Source organism: Nerophis ophidion, linkage group LG24 (assembly GCF_033978795.1).
Source record: "Nerophis ophidion isolate RoL-2023_Sa linkage group LG24, RoL_Noph_v1.0, whole genome shotgun sequence".
In the NCBI taxonomy this organism is placed as follows: Eukaryota; Metazoa; Chordata; class Actinopteri; order Syngnathiformes; family Syngnathidae; genus Nerophis; species Nerophis ophidion.
In genome coordinates this window covers 41095818-41122082 of record NC_084634.1, presented here as the reverse complement: position 1 = coordinate 41122082, position 26265 = coordinate 41095818, and the positions used below count along the sequence as shown (strand labels likewise).

Below are 26265 nucleotides of genomic sequence, written 5' to 3'. Positions count from 1 at the left end.
AATAAAACAGACAACATGTTTACTTGACCCTCTTCCTGGGAAACCGATCAAGGAGCTTTTTGTATTATTAGGTCCATCAGTGCTAAATATTATAAACTTATCACTCTCCTCGGGCACTGTTCCCCTAGCATTCAAAAAAGCGGTTATTCATCCTCTTCTTAAAAGACCTAACCTCGATCCTGACCTCATGGTAAATTACCGACCGGTGTCTCACCTTCCCTTTATTTCAAAAATCCTTGAAAAAATTGTTGCGGAGCAGTTAAATGAACACTTAGCGTCTAACAATCTATGTGAAACCTTTCAATCCGTTTTCAGAGCAAATCACTCGACGGAGACAGCCCTCGCAAAAATGACTAATGATCTATTGCTAACGATGGACTCTGATGCGTCATCTATGTTGCTGCTCCTCGATCTTAGCGCTGCTTTCGATACCGTCGATCATAATATTTTATTAGAACGTATCAAAACACGAATTGGTATGTCAGACTTAGCCCTGTCTTGGTTTAACTCTTATCTTACTGATAGGATGCAGTGTGTCTCCCATAACAATGTGACCTCGGACTACGTTAAGGTAACGTGTGGAGTTCCCCAGGGTTCGGTCCTTGGCCCTGCACTCTTCAGCATCTACATGCTGCCGCTAGGTGACATCATACGCAAATACGGTGTTAGCTTTCACTGTTATGCTGATGACACCCAACTCTACATGCCCCTAAAGCTGACCAACACGCCGGATTGTAGTCAGCTGGAGGCGTGTCTTAATGAAATTAAACAATGGATGTCCGCTAACTTTTTGCAACTCAACGCCAAAAAAACGGAAATGCTGATTATCGGTCCTGCTAGACACCGAACTCTATTTAATAATACAACTCTAACATTTGACAACCAAACAATTAAACAAGGCGACACGGTAAAGAATCTGGGTATTATCTTCCACCCAACTCTCTCCTTTGAGGCACACATTAAAAGCGTTACTAAAACGGCCTTCTTTCATCTCCGTAACATCGCTAAAATTCGCTCCATTCTGTCCACTAAAGACGCTGAGATCATTATCCATGCGTTTGTTACGTCTCGCCTCGACTACTGTAACGTATTATTTTCAGGTCTCCCCATGTCTAGCATTAAAAGATTACAGTTGGTACAAAATGCGGCTGCTAGACTTTTGACAAGAACAAGAAAGTTTGATCACATTACGCCTGTACTGTATATACCTTTATATACATATATACATACATATATACCTATACTGTATATACCTTTATATACATATATACATACATATATACCTATACTGGCTCACCTGCACTGGCTTCCTGTGCACTTAAGATGTGACTTTAAGGTTTTACTACTTACGTATAAAATACTACACGGTCTAGCTCCATCTTATCTTGCCGATTGTATTGTACCATATGTCCCGGCAAGAAATCTGCGTTCAAAGGACTCCGGCTTATTAGTGATTCCCAAAGCCCAAAAAAAGTCTGCGGGCTATAGAGCGTTTTCCGTTCGGGCTCCAGTACTCTGGAATGCCCTCCCGGTAACAGTTGGAGATGCCACCTCAGTAGAAGCATTTAAGTCTCACCTTAAAACTCATTTGTATACTCTAGCCTTTAAATAGACTCCCTTTTTAGACCAGTTGATCTGCCGTTTCTTTTCTTTTTCTTCTATGTCCCTCTGTGTATCGGCTGGGGACATCTCTGCGCTGCTGGTCCGCTACCCTTGGGATGGTTTCCTGCTGGCTCCGCTGTGAACGGGACTCTCGCTGCTGTGTTTGGACTGGACTCTCGCGACTGTGTTGGATCCATTGTGGATTGAACTTTCACAGTATCATGTTAGACCCGCTCGACATCCATTGCTTTCCTCCTCTCTAAGGTTCTCATAGTCATCATTGTCACCGACGTCCCACTGGGTGTGAGTTTTCCTTGCCCTTATGTGGGCCTACCGAGGATGTCGTAGTGGTTTGTGCAGCCCTTTGAGACACTAGTGATTTAGGGCTATATAAGTAAACATTGATTGATTGATTGATAATGACAACATTAAATACAATAGTGTAGCAGACCTAAGTATTCATTAAGTACCACCATCATTACAACATTAAATACAGTAGTGTAGTAGACCTAAGTATTCATTAAGTACCACCATGATGACAACATTAAATACAATAGTGTAGTAGACCTAAGTATTCATTAAGTACGACCATGATGACAACATTAAATACAATAGTAGACCTAAATACAATAGTGTAGTAGACATAAGTATTCATTAAGTACCACCATAATGACAACATTAAATACAATAGTGTAGTAGACCTAAGTATTCATTAAGTACCACCATGATGACAACATTAAATACAATAGTGTAGTATACCTAAGTATTCATTAAGTACCACCATGATGACAACATTAAATACAGTAGTGTAGTAGACCTAAGTATTCATTAAGTACGACCATGATGACAACATTAAATACAGTAGTGTAGTAGACCTAAGTATTCATTAAGTACCACCTTAGTGACAACATTAAATACAGTAGTGTAGTAGACCTAAGTATTCATTAAGTACCACCATAATGACAACATTAAATACAATAGTGTAGTAGACCTAAGTATTCATTAAGTACCACCTTAGTGACAACATTAAATACAGTAGTGTAGTAGACCTAAGTATTCATTAAGTACCACCATGATGACAACATTAAATACAATAGTGTAGTAGACCTAAGTATTCATTAAGTACCACCATAATGACAACATTAAATACAGTAGTGTAGTAGACCTAAGTATTCATTAATTACTATCATGACAACATTAAATATAGTAGCGTAGTAGACCTAAGTATTCATTAAGTACCACCATAATGACAACATTCAAAAACAGTAGCATAGTAGACTTAAGTATTCATTAAAAACAAGGTGGAGGTTTTACTTAACCAGTATATTTCATATTTGAACAGTAACACTGTGTGTAAATACAGGTAAATAGAAGTTGAAGTGAATGTTTGACATATGAAGTAGTGAAAGACTATGAGGGGATTATGTATTAACTATCACAGTTACCAGGGGCCCCCTGCAGTGTGGCCCTCGATGACAGGCAGTCTTTAAGAGCTTTTAGTGGTGTGAGGTGAACATCCTCCCAGCATGCATTGCTTTGAAAGATCTCCCCAGGATGAAGCACAAGCCTCAAGTCCACGTGTTTGTTTGTCCTTGATGCAACTTTCTCTTCTTTTTATCAGCAGGCAGCAACACACTTTCATTCTCTTTCACTCGCTCACTGTGGACTTTCCCACACTTCCACATCCAACCCGGCCAGCGCGGCGCCCAAAGTCGCCAGGCGTGCGCACGCCAACATGAAAGCGCGTCCGTCCGAGGTGGGCAGTTTTGGGTATAAAAAGGCGTGGCCTTCACCGCTCTCCACGGTCCCACCAGACTTTGTGGGCCTGCTCGGAGACCACCTGAGCCACCAGACTACAGTAAGTCTCCAGAACCTCTTTCAGTGCAGTCCTTGTATTGTCTGCACCTTCTTTTCATCTACTTTATTTACAATGTGGACTCTTTTTAGCTCAGATATTGAAGTTGCAGCTTTTATTCCTGAAGTCATATCATCATACATAATACTACTAAAACACTTGTTTATGTCATGTACAACATTTGTTTTCAGCACATGTCAGTTCTTGTATTTCTAGCCTTCTTGAGACATGAAGGAAAAGTATCTTCCATATGAGGAGGTGTGAACAAGTGAGGACATAAATCATGCTGCCTATAGAGAGCCAAATACTAGAGTCTGTGAACATTGCTCCAAAGTCAGGATTTTTGTTGTTGCTGACTAAGTAAACATTGACAGGTGCAAAGGCAGCAACATATCATCAAAGCTAAAGAAGGACTTCCCTGTTCATCCTCGCCAGGTGAACGGCTGATCTGACCACTTCCTGTGCTGACCTAAGACCAGACATGTGTGAGCACAGGATGATCTAGTACACGATGCGACTAAGACTAGAGTGGCCATTAACAGTTAGCTTCTACAGCTAAGTTGGCGGGCCGTCTGTGGTCCCTGACTCCTTTGTCCTCGGTCTTAAGCAGGTTACAAAAAAACAAAAACTAGAGATATCATTTGCACCCTGCTGATGACATCATCGACATGAGGGGGGGGGGGGGGGTCCCAAAAAGGAGGGATTGTTCACATGGACTGTGTGTCGCTTTTAAAAGTGCTCCCCCTCTGGTCAACATATGAAATAACAAGTGTGTGTAAGAAGTTGAAATGCGCCTCTTTTGGCCAAAATATATTAAAAATAAATATGTACATAAAGACATACTGTAATACCTTCAAGTACATAATGAGGGTTGAAAAACCAATTACAAAAAAAAGAAAAAAAAAAGAATTAACTTTAGGCTTACCTTTTTTATATGTGCACACTATGTATGTTATTAATGTTGTAAATACACTTCTTTATAGATCTAGAAAGAGGGAGGCATTTTTCTCAGGTCTCAAGAAGGTAACAAATACAAGAGTGTATGTGTGTGTGTGTGTGTGTGTGTGTGTGTGTGTGTGTGTGTGTGTGCACTGCAAATTATTTGCCACTTGACAAAATTTACGTTTTTATTTTTACAAACGGACCTACTTTTATTGGATCTTAACTCTTAAAACAAGGGGGGAAAAAGTGATTAAAAATAAATACACAAGTAAATAAAAAATAATTATTTGTAGTTTTTCACTGGTCTAAATATTAGAATGAAATTTTATAATTGAAAAAATAAACAATAAATACAATCTTGTTTAAAGATTTTGCAACATCCTGCAGATGCTTAATCAGACATGCAAGTGGAAGAATGCTCGCTTTCACAATAAAATATTTATCTCCAGCTTAAAAGTCCTAGTAAAGTCCTGATATATCAATCTAAACTTAGGATGTGGTGACAAGAACATTTATCTGTCCGTGCAGCTCCTTCATTTGCTACTTTTTAGTACAAACCCCGTTTCCATAAGAGTTGGGAAATTGTGTTAGATGTAAATATAAACAGAATACAATGATTTGCAAATCCTTTTCAAGCCATATTCAGTTGAATATGCTACAAAGACAACATATTTCATGTTCAAACTCATAAACTTTTTTTGTTGTTGCAAATAATAATTAACTTTAGAAATTAATGCCAGCAACATGTGACAAATAAGTTGGGAAAGGTGGCAATAAATACAGATAAAGTTGAGGAATGCTCATCAAACACTTATTTGGAACATCGAACAGGTGTGCAGGCTAATTGGGAACAGGTGGGTGCCATGATTGGCTATAAAAGCAGCTTCCACAAAAAATGCTCAGTCTTTCACAAGAAAGGATGGGGCGAGGTACACCCCTTTGTCCACAACTGTGTGAGCAAATAGTCAAACAGTTTAAGAACAACCTTTCTCAAAGTGACATTGCAAGAAATTGAGGGATTTCAACATCTACGCTCCATAATATCATCAAAAGGTTCAGAGAATCTGGAGAAATCACTCCACGTAAGCGGCATGGCCGGAAACCAACATTGAATGACCGTGACCTTCCATCCCTCAGACAGGGCACTGTATCAAAAACCGACATCAATCTCTAAAGGATATCACCACATAGGCTCAGGAACACTTCAGAAAACCACTGTCACTAAATACAGTTGGTCGCTACATCTGTAAGTGCAAGTTAAAGCTCTACTATGCAAAGTGAAAGCCATTTATCAACAACATCCAGAAACACCACCAACTTCTCTGGGCCCAAGATCATCTAAGATGGACTGATGCTAAGTGGAAAAGTTTTCTGTGGTCTGACGAGTCCACATTTCAATTTTTTTGTGGAAATATTCGACATCGTGTCATCCAGACTAAAGGGGAAGTGAACCATCCAGACTGTTATCGACGCAAAGTTCGAAAGCCAGCATGTGTGACGGTATGGGGGTGCATTAGTGCCCAAGGCATGGGTAACTTACACATCTGTGAAGGCACCATTAATGCTGAAAGGTACTTACAGGTTTTGGAACAACATATGTTGTCATCCAAGCAACATTATCATGGACGCCCCAACTTATTTCAGCAAGACAATGCCAAGCCACATGTTACAACAGCGTGGTTTCGTAGTGAAAGAGTGCGGGTACTACAATGGCCAGCCTGCAGTCCAGACCTGTCTCCCATGGAAAATGTGTGGCGCATTATGAAGCGTAAAATAGGACAGCAGAGACCCCGGACTGTTGAAGGACTGAAGCTCTACATAAAACAAGAATGGGAAAGAATTCCACTTTCAAAGCTTCAACAATTAGTTTCCTCAGTTCCCAAACGTTTATTGAGTGTTGTTAAAAGAAAAGGTGACGTAACACAGTGGTGAACATGCCCTTCCCCAACTACTTTGGCACGTGTTGCAGCCATGAAATTCTGAGTTAATTATTTTATTTTTTTTTAAATCAAGTTTATGAGTTTGAACATCAAATATGTTGTCTTTGTAGCATATTCAACTGAATATGGCTTGAAAAGGATTTGCAAATCATTGTATTCTGTTTATATTTACATCTAACACAATTTCCCAACTCATATGGAAACGGGGTTTGTATATTTTTACTCCGAAAATCTTGTCTTTTTATCTTAGCTGTTTTTTGTGTGGCAAAGGACAACAACAAACTATAAGTTCTGATCATTATTAGTGATGTCGAACAATTTCTCTTATGGGTCAATAAAGTTTGCCCAAGTCTAAGTCTAAGTCTAAGTCAAGGTCCAAGTCTAACAGCATCTTTCCAAATAGATCCATTTTGGCGTCGCACACACTGTCAGCAAGGATGGCTTTTGGCCTTCAAAATGTGGTCTTGTTGCTTCTGGCAGGTGAGTGATCCACAACATGCCAACTGTCACATCATGTTAGCATGTGTCACATCATGTTAGCATCTGTCACGTCATGTTAGCATCTGTCACATCATGTTAGCATCTGTCACATTATGTCAGCATCTGTCACATCATGTTAGCATCTGTCACATCATGTTAGCATGTGTCACATCATGTTAGCATCTGTCACATCATGTTAGCATCTGTCACATCATGTTAGCATGTGTCACATCATGTTAGCATCTGTCACATCATGTTAGCATCTGTCACGTCATGTTAGCATCTGTCACATCATGTTAGCATCTGTCACATCATGTTAGCATCTGTCACATCATGTTAGCATCTGTCACATCATGTTAGCATGTGACTCATCATGTTAACATGACTCATCACGTTAGCATGTGTCACATCATGTTAGCATCTGTCACATCATGTTAGCATGTGACTCATCATGTTAGCATGTGTCACATCATGTTAGCATCTGTCACATCATGTTAACATCTGTCACATCATGTTAGCATCTGTCACATCATGTTAGCATCTGTCACATCATGTTAGCATCTGTCACATCATGTTAGCATCTGTCACATCATGTTAGCATCTGTCACATCATGTTAGCATGTGACTCATCATGTTAGCATCTGTCACATCATGTTAGCATGTGACTCATCATGTTAGCATCTGTCACATCATGTTAGCATCTGTCACATCATGTTAGCATGTGTCACATCATGTTAGCATCTGTCACATCATGTCAGCATCTGTCACATCATGTTAGCATGTGTCACATCATGTTAGCATGTGTCACATCATGTTAGCATCTGTCACATCATGTTAGCATCTGTCACGTCATGTTAGCATCTGTCACATCATGTTAGCATCTGTCACATCATGTTAGCATCTGTCACATCATGTTAGCATCTGTCACATCATGTTAGCATCTGTCACATCATGTTAGCATCTGTCACATCATGTTAGCATGTGACTCATCATGTTAACATGACTCATCACGTTAGCATGTGTCACATCATGTTAGCATCTGTCACATCATGTTAGCATGTGACTCATCATGTTAGCATGTGTCACATCATGTTAGCATCTGTCACATCATGTTAACATCTGTCACATCATGTTAGCATCTGTCACATCATGTTAACATCTGTCACATCATGTCAGCATCTGTCACATCATGTTAGCATGTGTCACATCATGTTAGCATGTGACTCATCATGTTAGCATCTGTCACATCATGTTAGCATCTGTCACATCATGTTAGCATGTGACTCATCATGTTAGCATCTGTCACATCATGTTAGCATCTGTCACATCATGTTAGCATGTGTCACATCATGTTAGCATCTGTCACATCATGTTAGCATGTGTCACATCATGTTAGCATGTGTCACATCATGTTAGCATGTGTCACATCATGTTAGCATGTGTCACATCATGTTAGCATGTGTCACATCATGTCAGCATCTGTCACATCATGTCAGCATCTGTCACATCATGTTAGCATGTGTCACATCATGTTAGCATCTGTCACATCATGTTAGCATGTGTCACATCATGTTAGCATCTGTCACATCATGTCAGCATCTGTCACATCATGTCAGCATCTGTCACATCATGTCAGCATCTGTCACATCATGTCAGCATCTGTCACATCATGTCAGCATGTGTTACATCATGTTAGCATCTGTCACATCATGTTAGCATCTGTCACATCATGTTAGCATCTGTCACATCATGTTAGCATGTGACTCATCATGTTAGCATCTGTCACATCATGTTAGCATCTGTCACATCATGTTAGCATGTGTCACATCATGTTAGCATCTGTCACATCATGTCAGCATCTGTCACATCATGTTAGCATGTGTCACATCATGTTAGCATGTGTCACATCATGTTAGCATCTGTCACATCATGTTAGCATCTGTCACGTCATGTTAGCATCTGTCACATCATGTTAGCATCTGTCACATCATGTTAGCATCTGTCACATCATGTTAGCATCTGTCACATCATGTTAGCATCTGTCACATCATGTTAGCATCTGTCACATCATGTTAGCATGTGACTCATCATGTTAACATGACTCATCACGTTAGCTTGTGTCACATCATGTTAGCATCTGTCACATCATGTTAGCATGTGACTCATCATGTTAGCATGTGTCACATCATGTTAGCATCTGTCACATCATGTTAACATCTGTCACATCATGTTAGCATCTGTCACATCATGTTAACATCTGTCACATCATGTCAGCATCTGTCACATCATGTTAGCATGTGTCACATCATGTTAGCATGTGACTCATCATGTTAGCATCTGTCACATCATGTTAGCATCTGTCACATCATGTTAGCATGTGACTCATCATGTTAGCATCTGTCACATCATGTTAGCATCTGTCACATCATGTTAGCATGTGTCACATCATGTTAGCATCTGTCACATCATGTCAGCATCTGTCACATCATGTTAGCATGTGTCACATCATGTTAGCATGTGTCACATCATGTTAGCATGTGTCACATCATGTTAGCATGTGTCACATCATGTTAGCATGTGTCACATCATGTCAGCATCTGTCACATCATGTCAGCATCTGTCACATCATGTTAGCATGTGTCACATCATGTTAGCATCTGTCACATCATGTTAGCATGTGTCACATCATGTTAACATCTGTCACATCATGTCAGCATCTGTCACATCATGTCAGCATCTGTCACATCATGTCAGCATGTGTTACATCATGTTAGCATCTGTCACATCATGTCAGCATCTGTCACATCATGTTAGCATCTGTCACATCATGTCAGCATCTGTCACATCATGTCAGCATCTGTCACATCATGTTAGCATGTGTCACATCATGTTAGCATGTGTCACATCATGTTAGCATCTGTCACATCATGTTAGCATCTGTCACATCATGTTAGCATGTGTCACATCATGTTAGCATCTGTCACATCATGTTAGCATCTGTCACATCATGTTAGCATGTGTCACATCATGTTAGCATCTGTCACATCATGTCAGCATCTGTCACATCATGTTAGCATCTGTCACATCATGTTAGCATGTGTCACATCATGTTAGCATCTGTCACATCATGTCAGCATCTGTCACATCATGTTAGCATCTGTCACATCATGTCAGCATCTGTCACATCATGTTAGCATCTGTCACATCATGTTAGCATCTGTCACGTCATGTTAGCATGTGTCACATCATGTCAGCATCTGTCACATCATGTTAGCATGTGTCACATCATGTTAGCATCTGTCACATCATGTCAGCATCTGTCACATCATGTCAGCATCTGTCACATCATGTTAACATGTGTCACATCATGTTAGCATGTGACTCATCATGTTAGCATGTGTCACATCATGTTAGCATCTGTCACATCATGTTAGCATCTGTCACATCATGTTAACATCTGTCACATCATGTCAGCATCTGTCACATCATGTTAGCATGTGTCACATCATGTTAGCATGTGACTCATCATGTTAGCATGTGTCACATCATGTTAGCATCTGTCACATCATGTTAGTATGTGACTCATCATGTTAGCATCTGTCACATCATGTCAGCATCTTTCACATCATGTTAGCATGTGACTCATCATGTTAGCATGTGTCACATCATGTTAGCATCTGTCACATCATGTCAGCATCTTTCACATCATGTTGACATCTGTCACATCATGTTAGCATGTGTCACATCATGTTAGCATCTGTCACATCATGTCAGCATCTTTCACATCATGTTAACATCTGTCACATCATGTTAGCATGTGTCACATCATGTTAGCATCTGTCACATCATGTTAGCATTTGTCACTTGTCAGCATTTGTCACATGATGTTAGCATTTGTCACAATATGTTAGCATATGTTCGCAATTTTCACATGTTAGCATTTGTCACATGATGTTAGCATTAGTTAGCATTTGTCACAAGATGTTAGCATATGTTAGCATTTGTCTCATGATGTTAGCATGTGTTAGCAGTTGACCCAACATGGCTGCAAGTACTACTGAGGACACCACAGTCAGGTTGTGTGATGACAAGATGAGTGCAAATGTACTTTGTGTAGGACATTACCTGCACTCTGCATCAGCCTGTGGTTGGGGCTCTTCTAAACCTAAAACCCCTACACCGAAGCCCACTCCCCCGAAGACCACTACACTAGAGCCCACTACAGCAATGCACACTCCACCTAAAACCACGAGACCAGGACCCACTCCACCGAAAACCACTACACCAATGCCCACAACACCAGTGCCAACTACACCAGAGACCACTACAACAAAGCCCACTACAACAGAGCCCACTGCAACAAAGCCCACGCCACCAGAGACCACTACACCTGAAACCACTACACTGAATACCACTACAACAAAGCCCACTACACTAGACACCACTATACCAGAGACCACTACACCAAAGCACACTACACCAGGGACCACTGCAAGAAAGTCCACTATACCAGAGACCGCTAAACTAGTACCCAATACACCAAAGCCAATTACAACAGAGCCCACTACACCAGTGCTCACTACACCAGAGACCACTACACCAATGCCCACTCTACCTGAGAACACTATACCAGAGCCCACTACACCAAAGCATACTACACCAGAGACCACTGCAAGAAAGTCCACTATACCAGAGACCACTAAACTAGTACCCAATACACCAAAGCCAATTACAACAGAGCCCACTATGCCAGTGCTCACTACACCAGAGACCACTACACCAAAGCACACTACATCAGAGACCACTGCAAGAAAGTCCACTACACCAGAGACCACTAAACTAGTGCCCAATACACCAAAGCCCACTACACCAGAGCCCACTACACCAGTGCTCACTACACCAGAGACCACTACACCAATGCCCACTCTACCTGAGAACACTATACCAGAGCCCACTTTACCAGAGACCACTACACCTATGCCCACTATACCAGTGCTCACTACACCAGAGACCACTACAACAAAGCACACTACACCAGAGACCACTGCAAGAAAGTCCACTACACCAGAGACCACTCAACTAGTGCCCAACACACCAAAGCCAATTACAACAGAGTCCGCTACACCAGAGCTCACAACACCAATGCCCACTCTACCTGAGAACACTACACCAGAGCCCACTACACAAGAGCCAACTCCCCCTGAGAACACTACACCAGAGCCCACTTTACCTGAGACCACTACACCAATGCCCACTCTACCTGAGAACACTACACCAGAGACCACAACACCAGTGTCCACTACACCAGAGCCCACAACACCAGTGCCAACTACACCAGAGAGCACTACACCAGAGCCCACTTTACCTGAGACCACTAGACCAATGCCCACTCTACCTGAGAACACTACACCAGAGCCCACAACACCTGTGCCAACTACACCAGAGAGCACTACAACAGAGCCCACTGCAACAAAGCCCACGCCACCAGAGACCACTACACAAGAGCCAACTCCCCCTGAGAACACTACACCAGAGCCCACTTTACCTGAGACCACTACACCAATGCCCACTCTACCTGAGAACACTACACCAGAGACCACTACACCAGTGTCCACTACACCAGAGCCCACTTTACCTGAGACCACTACACCAATGCCCACTCTACCTGAGAACACTACACCAGAGCCCACAACACCAGTGCCAACTACACCAGAGACCACTACAACAGAGCCCACTGCAACAAAGCCCACTACACCAGAGCCCACGCCACCTGAGACCACTACACCAATGCCCACTATACCAGAGACCACTACACCAAAGCACACTACATCAGAGACCACTAAACTAGTGCCCAATACACCAAAGCCAAATACAACAGCGCCCACTACACCAGAGCCCACTTTACCTGAGACCACTACACCAATGCCCACTCTACCTGAGAACACTACACCAGAGACCACAACACCAGTGTCCACTACACCAGAGCCCACAACACCAGTGCCAACTACACCAGAGAGCACTACACCAGAGCCCACTTTACCTGAGACCACTAGACCAATGCCCACTCTACCTGAGAACACTACACCAGAGCCCACAACACCTGTGCCAACTACACCAGAGAGCACTACAACAGAGCCCACTGCAACAAAGCCCACGCCACCAGAGACCACTACACAAGAGCCAACTCCCCCTGAGAACACTACACCAGAGCCCACTTTACCTGAGACCACTACACCAATGCCCACTCTACCTGAGAACACTACACCAGAGACCACTACACCAGTGTCCACTACACCAGAGCCCACTTTACCTGAGACCACTACACCAATGCCCACTCTACCTGAGAACACTACACCAGAGCCCACAACACCAGTGCCAACTACACCAGAGACCACTACAACAGAGCCCACTGCAACAAAGCCCACTACACCAGAGCCCACGCCACCTGAGACCACTACACCAATGCCCACTATACCAGAGACCACTACACCAAAGCACACTACATCAGAGACCACTAAACTAGTGCCCAATACACCAAAGCCAAATACAACAGCGCCCACTACACCAGTGCTCACTACACCAGAGACCACTACACCAATGCCCACTCTACCTGAGAACACTACACCAAAGCCCACTTTACCTGAGACCACTACACCAAAGCACACTACACCAGAGACCACTAAACTAGTTCCCAATACACCAAAGCCAATTACACCAAAGCACACTACACCAGAGACCACTGCAAGAAAGTCCACTACACCAGAGACCACTAAACTAGTGCCCAACACACCAAAGCCAATTACAACAGAGCCCACTACACCAGAGCCCACTACACCAGTGCTCACTACACCAATGCCCACTCTACCTGAGAACACTACACCAGAGCCCACAACACCAGTGCCAACTACACCAGAGCCAACTCCACCTGAGAACACTACACCAGAGCCCACTTTACCTGAGAACACTACACCAATGCCCACTCTACCTGAGAACACTACACCAGAGACCACTACAACAGTGTCCACTACACCAGTGTCCACTACACCAGAGCCCACAACACCAGTGCCAACTACACCAGAGACCACTACACCAGAGCCCACTACACCAGAGCCCACAACACCAGTGCCAACTACACCAGAGACCACTACACCAGAGCCCACTACACTAGTGCTCACTACACCAGAGACCACTACACCAAAGCACACTACACCAGAGCCCACTACACCAGAGACCACTACACCAAAGCACACTACACCAGAGACCACTGCAAGAAAGTCCACTACACCAGAGACCACTAAACTAGTGCCCAACACACCAAAGCCAATTACAACAGAGCCCACTACACCAGAGCCCACTACACCAGTGCTCACTACACCAATGCCCACTCTACCTGAGAACACTACACCAGAGCCCACAACACCAGTGCCAACTACACCAGAGCCAACTCCACCTGAGAACACTACACCAGAGCCCACTTTACCTGAGACCACTACACCAATGCCCACTCTACCTGAGAACACTACACCAGAGACCACTACAACAGTGTCCACTACACCAGAGCCCACAACACCAGTGCCAACTACACCAGAGACCACTACACCAGAGCCCACTACACCAGTGCCCCCTACACTAGAGACCACCACACCAATGCCCACTCTACCTGGGAACACTACACCAGAGCCCACTTTACCTGAGACCACTACACCAATGCCCACTCTACCTGAGAACACTACACCAGAGACCACTACACCAGAGACCACTACACCAGTGTCCACTACACCAGAGCCCACAACACCAGTGCCAACTACACCAGAGACCACTACACCAGAGCCCACTACACCAGTGCTCACTACACCAGAGACCACTACACCAAAGCACACTACACCAGAGCCCACTACACCAGAGACCACTACACCAAAGCACACTACACCAGAGACCACTGCAAGAAAGTCCACTACACCAGAGACCACTAAACTAGTGCCCAACACACCAAAGCCAATTACAACAGAGCCCACTACACCAGAGCCCACTACACCAGTGCTCACTACACCAATGCCCACTCTACCTGAGAACACTACACCAGAGCCCACAACACCAGTGCCAACTACACCAGAGCCAACTCCACCTGAGAACACTACACCAGAGCCCACTTTACCTGAGAACACTACACCAATGCCCACTCTACCTGAGAACACTACACCAGAGACCACTACAACAGTGTCCACTACACCAGAGCCCACAACACCAGTGCCAACTACACCAGACACCACTACACCAGAGCCCACTACACCAGTGCTCACTACACCAGAGACCACTACACCAAAGCACACTACACCAGAGACCACTACACCAGTGCCCCCTACACTAGAGACCACCACACCAATGCCCACTCTACCTGGGAACACTACACCAGAGCCCACTTTACCTGAGACCACTACACCAATGCCCACTCTACCTGAGAACACTCCACCAGAGACCACTACACCAGTGTCCACTACACCAGAGCCCACAACACCAGTGCCAACTACACCAGAGACCACTACACCAGAGCCCACTACACCAGTGCTCACTACACCAGAGACCACTACACCAGAGACCACTACACCAGTGCCCCCTACACTAGAGACCACCACACCAATGCCAACTCTACCTGGGAACACTACACCAGAGCCCACTTTACCTGAGACCACTACACCAATGCCCACTATACCAGAGACCACTACACCAAAGCACACTACACCAGAGACCACTAAACTAGTGCCCAATACACCAAAGCCAATTACAACAGAGCCCACTACACCAGTGCTCACTACACCAGAGACCACTACAACAGAGCCCACTGCAACAACGCCCACTACACCAGAGCCCACGCCACCAGAGACCACTACACAAGAGCCAACTCCACCTGAGAACACTACACCAGAGCCCAATTTACCTGAGACCACTACACCAATGCCCACTCTACCTGAGAACACTACACCAGAGACCACTACACCAGTGTCCACTACACCAGAGCCCACTACACCAGAGCCCACTACACCAGTGCTCACTACACCAGAGACCACTACACCAGTGCTCACTACACCAGAGACCACTACACTAAAGCACACTACACCAGAGACCACTACACTAGAGACCACCACACCAATGCCCACTCTACCTGAGAACACTACACCAGAGCCCACTTTACCTGAGACCACTACACCAAAGCACACTACACCAGAGACCACTAAACTAGTGCCCAATACACCAAAGCCAATTACAACAGAGCCCACTACACCAGAGCCCACTACACCAGAGATCACTACACCAAAGCACACTACACCAGAGACAAATGCAAGAAAGTCCACTACACCAGAGACCACTAAACTAGTGCCCAACCCACCAAAGCCAATTACAACAGAGGCCACTACACCAGAGCCCACTACACCAGTGCTCACTACACCAATGCCCACTCTACCTGAGAACACTACACCAGTGTCCACTACACCAGAGACTCCACCTGAGAACACTACACCAGAGCCCACTTTACCTGAGACCACTACACCAATGCCCACTCTACCTGAGAACACTACACCAGAGACCACTACACCAGTGTCCACTACACCAAAGCCCACAACACCAGTGCCAACTACACCAGAGACCACTACACCAGAGCCCACTACACCAGAGCCCACTACACCAGTGCTCACTACACCAGAGACCACTACACCAAAGCACACTACACCAGAGATCACTGCAAGAAAGTCCACTACACCAGAGACCACTACACCAGTGCCCACTACACTAGAGACCACCACACCAATGCCCACTCTACCTGAGAACACCACACCAGAGCCCACTTTACCTGAGACCACTACACCAGTGCTCACTACACCAGAGACCACTACACCAAAGCACACTACACCAAAGACCACTAAACTAGTGCCCAACACACCAAAGCCAATTACAACAGAGCCCACTACACCAGTGCTCACTACACCAATGCCCACTCTACCTGAGAACACTACACCAGTGTCCACTACACCAGAGCCCACAACACCAGTGCCAACTACACCAGAGCCCACTACACCAGAGCCCACTACACCAGTGCTCACTACACCAGAGACCACTACACCAGTGCTCACTACACCAGAGACCACTACACCAAAGCACACTACACCAGAGACCACTACACTAGAGACCACCACACCAATGCCCACTCTACCTGAGAACACTACACCAGAGCCCACTTTACCTGAGACCACTACACCAAAGCACACTACACCAGAGACCACTAAACTAGTGCCCAATACACCAAAGCCAATTACAACAGAGCCCACTACACCAGAGCCCACTACACCAGAGATCACTACACCAAAGCACACTACACCAGAGACAAATGCAAGAAAGTCCACTACACCAGAGACCACTAAACTAGTGCCCAACCCACCAAAGCCAATTACAACAGAGGCCACTACACCAGAGCCCACTACACCAGTGCTCACTACACCAATGCCCACTCTACCTGAGAACACTACACCAGTGTCCACTACACCAGAGACTCCACCTGAGAACACTACACCAGAGCCCACTTTACCTGAGACCACTACACCAATGCCCACTCTACCTGAGAACACTACACCAGAGACCACTACACCAGTGTCCACTACACCAAAGCCCACAACACCAGTGCCAACTACACCAGAGACCACTACACCAGAGCCCACTACACCAGAGCCCACTACACCAGTGCTCACTACACCAGAGACCACTACACCAAAGCACACTACACCAGAGATCACTGCAAGAAAGTCCACTACACCAGAGACCACTACACCAGTGCCCACTACACTAGAGACCACCACACCAATGCCCACTCTACCTGAGAACACCACACCAGAGCCCACTTTACCTGAGACCACTACACCATTGCTCACTACACCAGAGACCACTACACCAAAGCACACTACACCAAAGACCACTAAACTAGTGCCCAACACACCAAAGCCAATTACAACAGAGCCCACTACACCAGAGGCCACTACACCAGTGCTCACTACACCAATGCCCACTCTACCTGAGAACACTACACCAGAGACCACTACACCAGTGTCCACTACACCAGTGCTCACTACACCAATGCCCACTCTACCTGAGAACACTACACCAGAGACCACTACACCAGTGTCCACTACACCAGAGACCACTACAACAGAGCCCACTGCAACAAAGCCCACTATACCAGAGCCCACGCCACCAGAGACCACTACACAAGAGCCAACTCCACCTGAGAACACTACACCAGAGCCCACTTTACCTGAGACCACTACACCAGAGACCACTACACCAGTGTCCACTACACCAGAGCCCACAAGACCAGTGCCAACTACACCAGAGACCACTACAACAGAGCTCACTGCAACAAAGCCCACTACACCAATGCCCACTCTACCTGAGAACACTACACCAGAGACCACTACACCAGTGTCCACTACACCAGAGCCCACAACACCACAGACCACTACAACAGAGCCCACTGCAACAAAGCCCACTACACCAGAGCCCACGCCACCTGAGAACACTACACCAGAGCCCACTTTACCTGAGACCACTACACCAATGCCCACTATACCAGAGACCACTACACCAAAGCACACTACACCAGAGACCACTAAACTAGTGCCCAACACACCAAAGCCAATTACAACAGAGCCCACTACACCAGAGCCCACTACACCAGTGCTCACTACACCAATGCCCACTCTACCTGAGAACACTACACCAGAGACCACTACAGCAGAGCCCACTACACCAGAGACCACTACACCAGTGCCCACTTTACTTGAGAACACTACACCAGAGACCACTACACCAGAGCCCACTACACCAGTGCTCACTACACCAATGCCCACTCTACCTGAGAACACTACACCAGAGACCACTACAGCAGAGCCCACTACACCAGAGACCACTACACCAATGCCCACTCTACCTGAGACCACTACACCAAAGCACACTACACCAGTGCCAACTACACCAGAGCCCACGCCACCAGAGACCACAACACAAGAGCCAACTCCACCTGAAACCACTACACTGAACACCACTACAACAAAGCCCACTACACTAGACACCACTATACCAGAGACCACTACACCAAAGCACACTACACCAGAGACCACTGCAAGAAAGTCCACTACACCAGAGACCACTAAACTAGTACCCAATACACCAAAGCCAATTACAACAAAGCCCACTACACCAGTGCTCACTACACCAGAGACCACTACACCAAAGCACACTACACCAGAGACCACTACACCAATGCCCACTCTACCTGAGAACACTACACCAGAGACCACTTTACCTGAGACCACTACACCAATGCCCACTCTACCTGAGAACACTACACCAGAGACCACTACACCAGTGTCCACTACACTAGAGCCCACAACACCAGTGCCAACTACACCAGAGACCACTACAACAGAGCACACTGCAACAAAGCCCACTACACCAGAGCCCACGCCACCAGAGACCACTACACAAGAGCCAACTCCACCTGAAACCACTACATTAAATACCACTACAACAAAGCCCACTACACTAGACACCACTATACCAGAGACCACTACACCAAAGCACACTACACCAGACACCACTTCAAGAAAGTCCACTATACCAGAGACCGCTAAACTAGTGCCCAATACACCAAAGCCAATTACAACAGAGCCCACTGCAACAGAGACCACTACACCAGTGCTCACTACACCAGAGACCACTACAACAGAGCCCACTGCAACAAAGCCCACTACACCAGAGACCACTACACAAGAGCCAACTCCACCTGAAACCACTACATTGAATACCACTACAACAAAGGCCACTACACTAGACACCACTATACCAGAGACCACTTCACCAAAGCACACTACACCAGAGACCACTGCAAGAAAGTCCTCTACACCAGAGACCACTAAACCAGTGCCCAATACACCAAAGCCAAATACAACAGAGCCCACTACAACAGAGACCACTACACCAGAGCCCACTACACCAGTGCCCACGCCACCAGGGACCACTCCACCAGAGCCAACTCCACCTGAAACCACTACACCAAAGCCCACTACATTAGACACCACTGCACCAGATACCACTACACCAAAGCACACTACACCAGAGATCACTACAATAGAAACCACTACACCTGAGCCCGCTGCAAGAAAGTCCACTACAACAGAGACCACTAAACCAGTGCCCACTACACCAGAGCCCACTACACCAGTGCCCACAACACCAGAGACAACTACACCAGAAACCACAACACCAAAGCCCACTCCACCAGAAACAACTCCACTAACGACTACGCCAACAAAGGCCACTACACCAGAGCCCACTACTCCAGAACCCACACCACTAACGACCACTCCACCAAAGGCCACTACACCAGAACCCACTCCACAGAAGAACATCCCATCAGCGACCATTACACCGGAGCCCACTACACCAAAGACCACTCCACCAAAACCCACAACACGAGACCCCATTCCACAGAAGCCCATCCCATCAGCAACCACTACACCAGAGACAACTCAACCAGAACACACTCTACCAAAGACCACTACACCAAAACCAACTTCACCGGAACCTGCTCCACTAAAGACGACTCCACCAAAGCCTACCACACCAGATACCACTAAACCAAGGACTACTCCACCAAAGCCTACCACACCAGATACCACTACACCAAGGACAACTCCACCAGAGCGAAGCCAAGGTAATACATTGAAGTCCACTTTTACATTTAACGTTATTCCTACACCCCATGTTCGATCCGACCAACATGTGCTGCCTCCACCCAACAGACCAGCAGAACCCCAACTCCAAGGACACGGCTGACCTGTGGAAGGGGTTCTCACCCGCTGTGGTTCACATGGAACTCTACCGCAAGTACGCAGAAGGCAACGCAACAACACAAAAGTATGACAATAGTCTCATTCACTCTGAGGCCATCTTCCCATGCAGGACGACTCATCCCGAGCAGGAAGACATCATGGCCAGAACCTCCTCGGACTTCACGGTGTCAAAGGACGGCCTCGTGGTCACCAGCGCCCACAGGGTGGTTTGTATGGATCGCGTCAAGGTAGGCGCTGGCCAACGATTAAAGCTATGGCACCTGACTGTGTGACAGGAAATGTCGTGGCTACAGGTGGAGCTAGAGAGTGGCGACACAGAGATCCAAGACAGGAACGAGGCGACCGACATCGCTCTGGTCGAGATGGACGCAGAAGTGAGTCCAGTTTGACAACGTGCTAAACGTGACATCAGTGTGGAGAAGAACATGGAAAGTTAAGGAAAAGACAAGTGGTAGAAATGGACCAAGTCCTGTCCTCTTTGAATCAGGGCTGTCCAAACTGTTGCCACAGAGACTCGCTTGCAGAAAATTCAAAGGTTGAACATTACAGATGCTAAAACCAATCAACTGTAAACCAATACATGCAGAGTCAGCTTTTATAGGTTATGGCTGACAGAGCACATTGTTGTAGTATCTAATAATAAATCACTAATAATGAATTGTATCTTTATAAGAGGCCATGGGTCAATAAACAGAGCTGGGGGCTGAAAAAGGCCACCTGGCTGCACTCTGGACACCCCTGCTTTAAGTCTGATTGTTTACCGAGCTAATGCTTCAGCTAATATGCTAAAAGGTTACTGTTGCCGTCACCTCAGAACGAGCTGCCGTTTGTTCGGCTGGGCTGCTCGGTGCTCGGTTCCTGGCTGGTGGCCATCGGCAGACTGTCCCCACTCCAGACCAAAGGGATCATCGGAGCTGTCAAGGGTTGGGACGCCATCAACGTGAGTCACTTGATTCCGGCTTTTCTTTGTCGCTGGGAAACGCGTCTTCATTTTGTCCTGTTTTTTTTTCTGACAGGCCGACAACTCAGGAGGTCCTCTTGTCAATGAAGTGAGTGGCGCCTTTGGTCTTCAGCGCAGCCCCTTGTCCACCAAAGTCATCCAAAGGTCTGCTGACATCCTTCACTAGATTCCATGAGTTTGTTCTCGTCCTGCAGGAGGGAGAAGTCGTCGGCGTCAACAAAGACGACATACTTGCTCATTTGGAAGCCGCCATTCCTTGGGATGGGATCAGGGACTTCTTGGCTGAGGCCGGAGGCGGCAGCAAGTACATCGGTGTCAGGGTGACAGGCCTCACACCAAAGTGAGGGACACAAATACACACTAGTTGAATTTCCATTGCAGTTTTATACATTTTGAAAGTTTCAACAAAGTATATTTGCGACTTGAGCTGTAAATCTCGTAAAATCTTGTCCAGTGAGACTGCACTTTGAGGAAGATGGGCACTTTAGGATTACGTTAAAGTCCCAATGATAGTCACACACAAACTAGATGTGGTGAAATTATCCTCTGCATTTGACCTATCCCCATGTTCACCCCTGGGAGGTGAGGGGAGCAGTGAGCAGCAGCGGTGGCCACGCTCTGGAATCATTTGGTGATTCAACCCCCAATTCCAACCCTTGATGCTGAGTGCCAAGCAGGGAGGTAATGGCTCCCATTTTTTAATAGTCTTTGGTATGACTCGGCCAGGGTTAGAATTCACGACCTACCAGTCTCAGGGCGGACACTCTGACCACAAGCAGGTTCCATGGAACTGCAGCCAGTGCTGTTGCCGGGATTGTCAAAAGACAACGAAGGCAGCGGGGAATGAGGGGCCACAAATAAGGGACTTTTTGGGAGAGAATTCACAGACAAATTGTGGATTGAAAAGCCCCCTCAACATTGATAGGGGATGTGGGTCTCTCCGAGCCTGCAAGTCGTCCTCTGTTACCGGGAAGGGACATGCGAGACTGCCCGGTGTCACCTCGCACCCACTTGTCGACCGATCGGAAGCAAGACCAAGTTAACCCGTCAGCCCTATCCATCCATCCATCTTCTAACGCTTATTCTTTTGGGGTCGCGGAGGGCGCTGGTGCCTACCTCAGCTACAATCAGGCTGAAGGCGGGGTACACCCTCGACAAGTCGCCACCTCATTGCAGCCTGTCTGCCTTAGTTGGACGAAGCCACTGCTGTTGCCGTGATTGTCAATAGAAGACGAAGGTAGTGGGTGATCGCTCAAAGGCAACGTCCTCAGGTGTGGTACCGGGCACAAATAAGGGACTTTTGGGAGACAATTTGCAGACGAATTCTGGATTCAAGGGCCCCCTCCACATTGTTCGGGGTTGGGGATCTCTCCGAGCTTGCAAGTCGTCCTCTATTACGGGGAAGAGCCATGCGAGACTGCCCGGTGCCACCTCGCACCCACTTGTCGACCGATCGGAAGCGAGACCAAGTTAACCCGTCTGCCCTACTTGGACGCAACTGAAGCCACTGCTGTTGCCGTGATTGTCAATAGAAGACGAAGGTAGTGGGCGATGACTCAGAGGCAACGTCCTCAGGTGTGGCAGCGGCCACAAATAAGGGACTTAAGGGAGACAATTCGCAGAAGAATTCTGGATCCAAGGGCCCCCGAGCCTGCAAGCTGTCCTCTATAACCGGGGAAGGGGCATGCGAGACTACACGGTGCCGCCTCGCTCCCCCCTGCCGACATATCGGAAGCAAGTCCATTGCTGCCCTGCCCGATATTGGAACGTCTGACAAACCACCTGATGAGAGCGCTACAACAGAGCGATATTTGGGAGTTTTTTCCGACCTGTGGGTGTTTCCATTACCAATTTCTTATTGCAATATTTAGGTTTTGTGCATTTCTAGTGGTAATGGAAACGCAGCTATGGACATGTTGGTCAGAGCGTGGCCGAAGTCAACACTCCAAAAGGTAACACATTGTTGAAACATGTTGTTGACGGTGTTCAGGTTGGTCGGCATGCTGAAGGACACCCATGCAGACTTCCCAGATGACACCATCCTCCAAGTCTTTGGCTGGACTCCTGCTGTGGTGTAAGTACTTGGCGCTCTAACAAATGCACACATGGCTTTACCGATTGAACCAGCTGAGGAGGCGGTTTAGAGACGCTTGTTTGGGTGTTTTATACTGTTTGAATGTGTTTCTTGCAACACAGCGCTGGATTGCATCCCACCGATGTCATCATCAGCATCAATGGCGAGCGCATGGCACTGACCAACGACGTCTTCGCCGCCATCGAGCAAGATGACACGCTGTGTGTGGTAGTGAAGTGCAGCAACGAGGGCTCCATTCTCCCCGCTGTGGCCAAGAAAGTTGGCGGTTGATCCTGCCGGCACCACCACCAGCAGGTATCCCCACGAGAGGCGAGCTGGGGCACCATGGAACACCTGCTGAGTTTGTGGTCGTTACTAACTTCCTCTTTGTCTTCTGTTCTAACACTGAGCCCAGGTACTTGGACATTTCTACAATTGGATTTGTTTTCACTAAACCAAAGGTGCCAAGGTGTTTGAACCTTAATTTGTGACTACTTTTTACCGTATATAACACTAGTACACCTGCTTTGTGTACTTTTGTATTGCCCTTGCTGACTTCTGCAATAAACTTTTTTCCCCAAGCATCACAAAAGTGTACTAGAGTGGACATTCACTTATTTTTGAGAATTGAAGTCACGTGAAGTCGACTGGTCCTCCAGGGTCAGCAAAGGGCCCGCTTCCCGTCTGCCACAAAACTAGTCAGTTTGTTAGGTATATTTATTTTTCTATTTTAAGAGCTTCTAGTATTTTTCTAATTAATTCATAAGTTTGAATGATTTTATTTTTAATTAACTGACTAACTAAGATTTGTTTATATTTTAAGTATATTTTTTATTTTTATTTATTATGAGAGCTTCTAATATTTTAGATCAGGGGTCTCTAAATGTTTTACATCAAGGGCCGCATACTGAAAAGTCAAGTATTTTTATATATATATATATATATATATATATAAATGAATAAAAATTAAAAAAAAAAAAAAAAAACATATATATACATATATATGTATATATATAAACTATATATATATATATATATGTTTTTATTTCTCATACATACATATACTTGACTTTTCAGTATGCGGCCCTTGATGGAAAACATTTAGAGGCCCCGATCCAAAATATTAGAAGCTCTCAAATATGTTGTCTTATTTTTATATATATATATATATATATATATATATATATATATATATATATATATATATACATTATATATACAGTATGTGTATATATATATATACATACTGTATATATATTACATATATATGAAAAAAATAAAACATATATAGAGACCCCGATCCTAAATATAAGAAGCTCTCAAATATATGTTGTTTTATTTTTTTCATATATGTATATATATATATATATATATATATATATATATATATATATATATATATATATATATATATATATATATATATGTATATATATATATATATATATATCTTGGCATAAGAAGACTTGTAACCATGATTTTATAAGTCAGGTCACAGTGAGGCAGAGTTGTGAAATGCGAGAGTTGCCGTAGTTTGGGTAGTGGCACAGGTGATGTCATCTGGGGGCGTCTTCCTTTCTCTGCAGTACCTGAGGATAGGAGTTAGCACTGAGGACAGGAGTTAGCACTGAGGACAGGAGTTAGCACTGAGGACAGGAATTAGCACTGAGGATAGGAGTTAGCACTGAGGATAGGAGTTAGCACTGAGGATAGGAGTTACACTGAGGATAGGAGTTAGCACTGAGGACAGGAGTTAGCACTGAGGATAGGAGTTAGCACTGAGGACAGGAGTTAGCACTGAGGACATGAGTTAGCACTGAGGACAGGAGTTAACACTGAGGATAGGAGTTAGCACTGAGGATAGGAGTTAGCACTGAGGATAGGAGTTAACACTGAGGATAGGAGTTAGCACTGAGGACAGGAGTTAGCACTGAGGACAGGAGTTAACACTGAGTATAGGAGTTAACACTGAGGACAGGAGTTAGCACTGAGGATAGGAGTTAGCACTGAGGACAGGAGTTAGCACTGAGGACAGGAGTTAGCACTGAGGACAGGAGTTAGCACTGAGGACAGGAGTTAGCACTAAGGACAGGAGTTAGCACTGAGGATAGGAGTTAGCACTGAGGATAGGAGTTAGCACTGAGGATAGGAGTTAGCACTGAATATAGGAGTTAACACTGAGGATAGGAATTAGCACTGAGGATAGGAGTTAACACTGAGGATAGGAGTTAACACTGAGGATAGGAGTTAACACTGAGGATAGGAGTTAACACTGAGGATAGGAGTTAGCACTGAGGACATGAGTTAGCACTGAGGACAGGAGTTAACACTGAGGAGAGGAGTTAGCACTGAGGATAGGAGTTAACACTGAGGATAGGAGTTAGCACTGAGGATAGGAGTTAGCACTGAGGACAGGAGTTAGCACTGAGGATAGGAGTTAGCACTGAGGACAGGAGTTAGCACTGAGGACATGAGTTAGCACTGAGGACAGGAGTTAACAATGAGGATAGGAG

The 26265-nt window shown here is 45.5% G+C and overlaps 2 protein-coding genes across 2 annotated transcripts in view; both read left to right on the top strand.

Annotated features, from left to right (window-relative positions):
• The window catches only part of LOC133542212 (D-glutamate cyclase, mitochondrial-like), a 107051-nt gene extending 103147 nt beyond the window's left edge, over positions 1 to 3904 (top strand). Inside the window, exons 13-14 of the mRNA XM_061886108.1 lie at positions 3227 to 3460; positions 3893 to 3904. Of these exons, the coding sequence (XP_061742092.1) occupies positions 3227 to 3460; positions 3893 to 3904 (246 nt within the window). The remainder of the gene's footprint in view (positions 1 to 3226; positions 3461 to 3892) is intronic.
• Positions 3905 to 6699: 2795 nt separating this feature from the next.
• On the top strand, positions 6700 to 24344 carry LOC133542211 (mucin-2-like). The gene is made up of 10 exons (XM_061886107.1): positions 6700 to 6819; positions 10937 to 20578; positions 20667 to 20751; positions 20827 to 20944; positions 21011 to 21091; positions 21532 to 21657; positions 21734 to 21766; positions 21873 to 22018; positions 23669 to 23752; positions 23875 to 24344. Exons 1-10 carry the CDS (start codon positions 6777 to 6779, stop codon positions 24041 to 24043), a joined length of 10527 nt encoding a protein of 3508 aa, XP_061742091.1. The 5' UTR covers positions 6700 to 6776; the 3' UTR covers positions 24044 to 24344.
• Positions 24345 to 26265: the final 1921 nt, after the last annotated feature.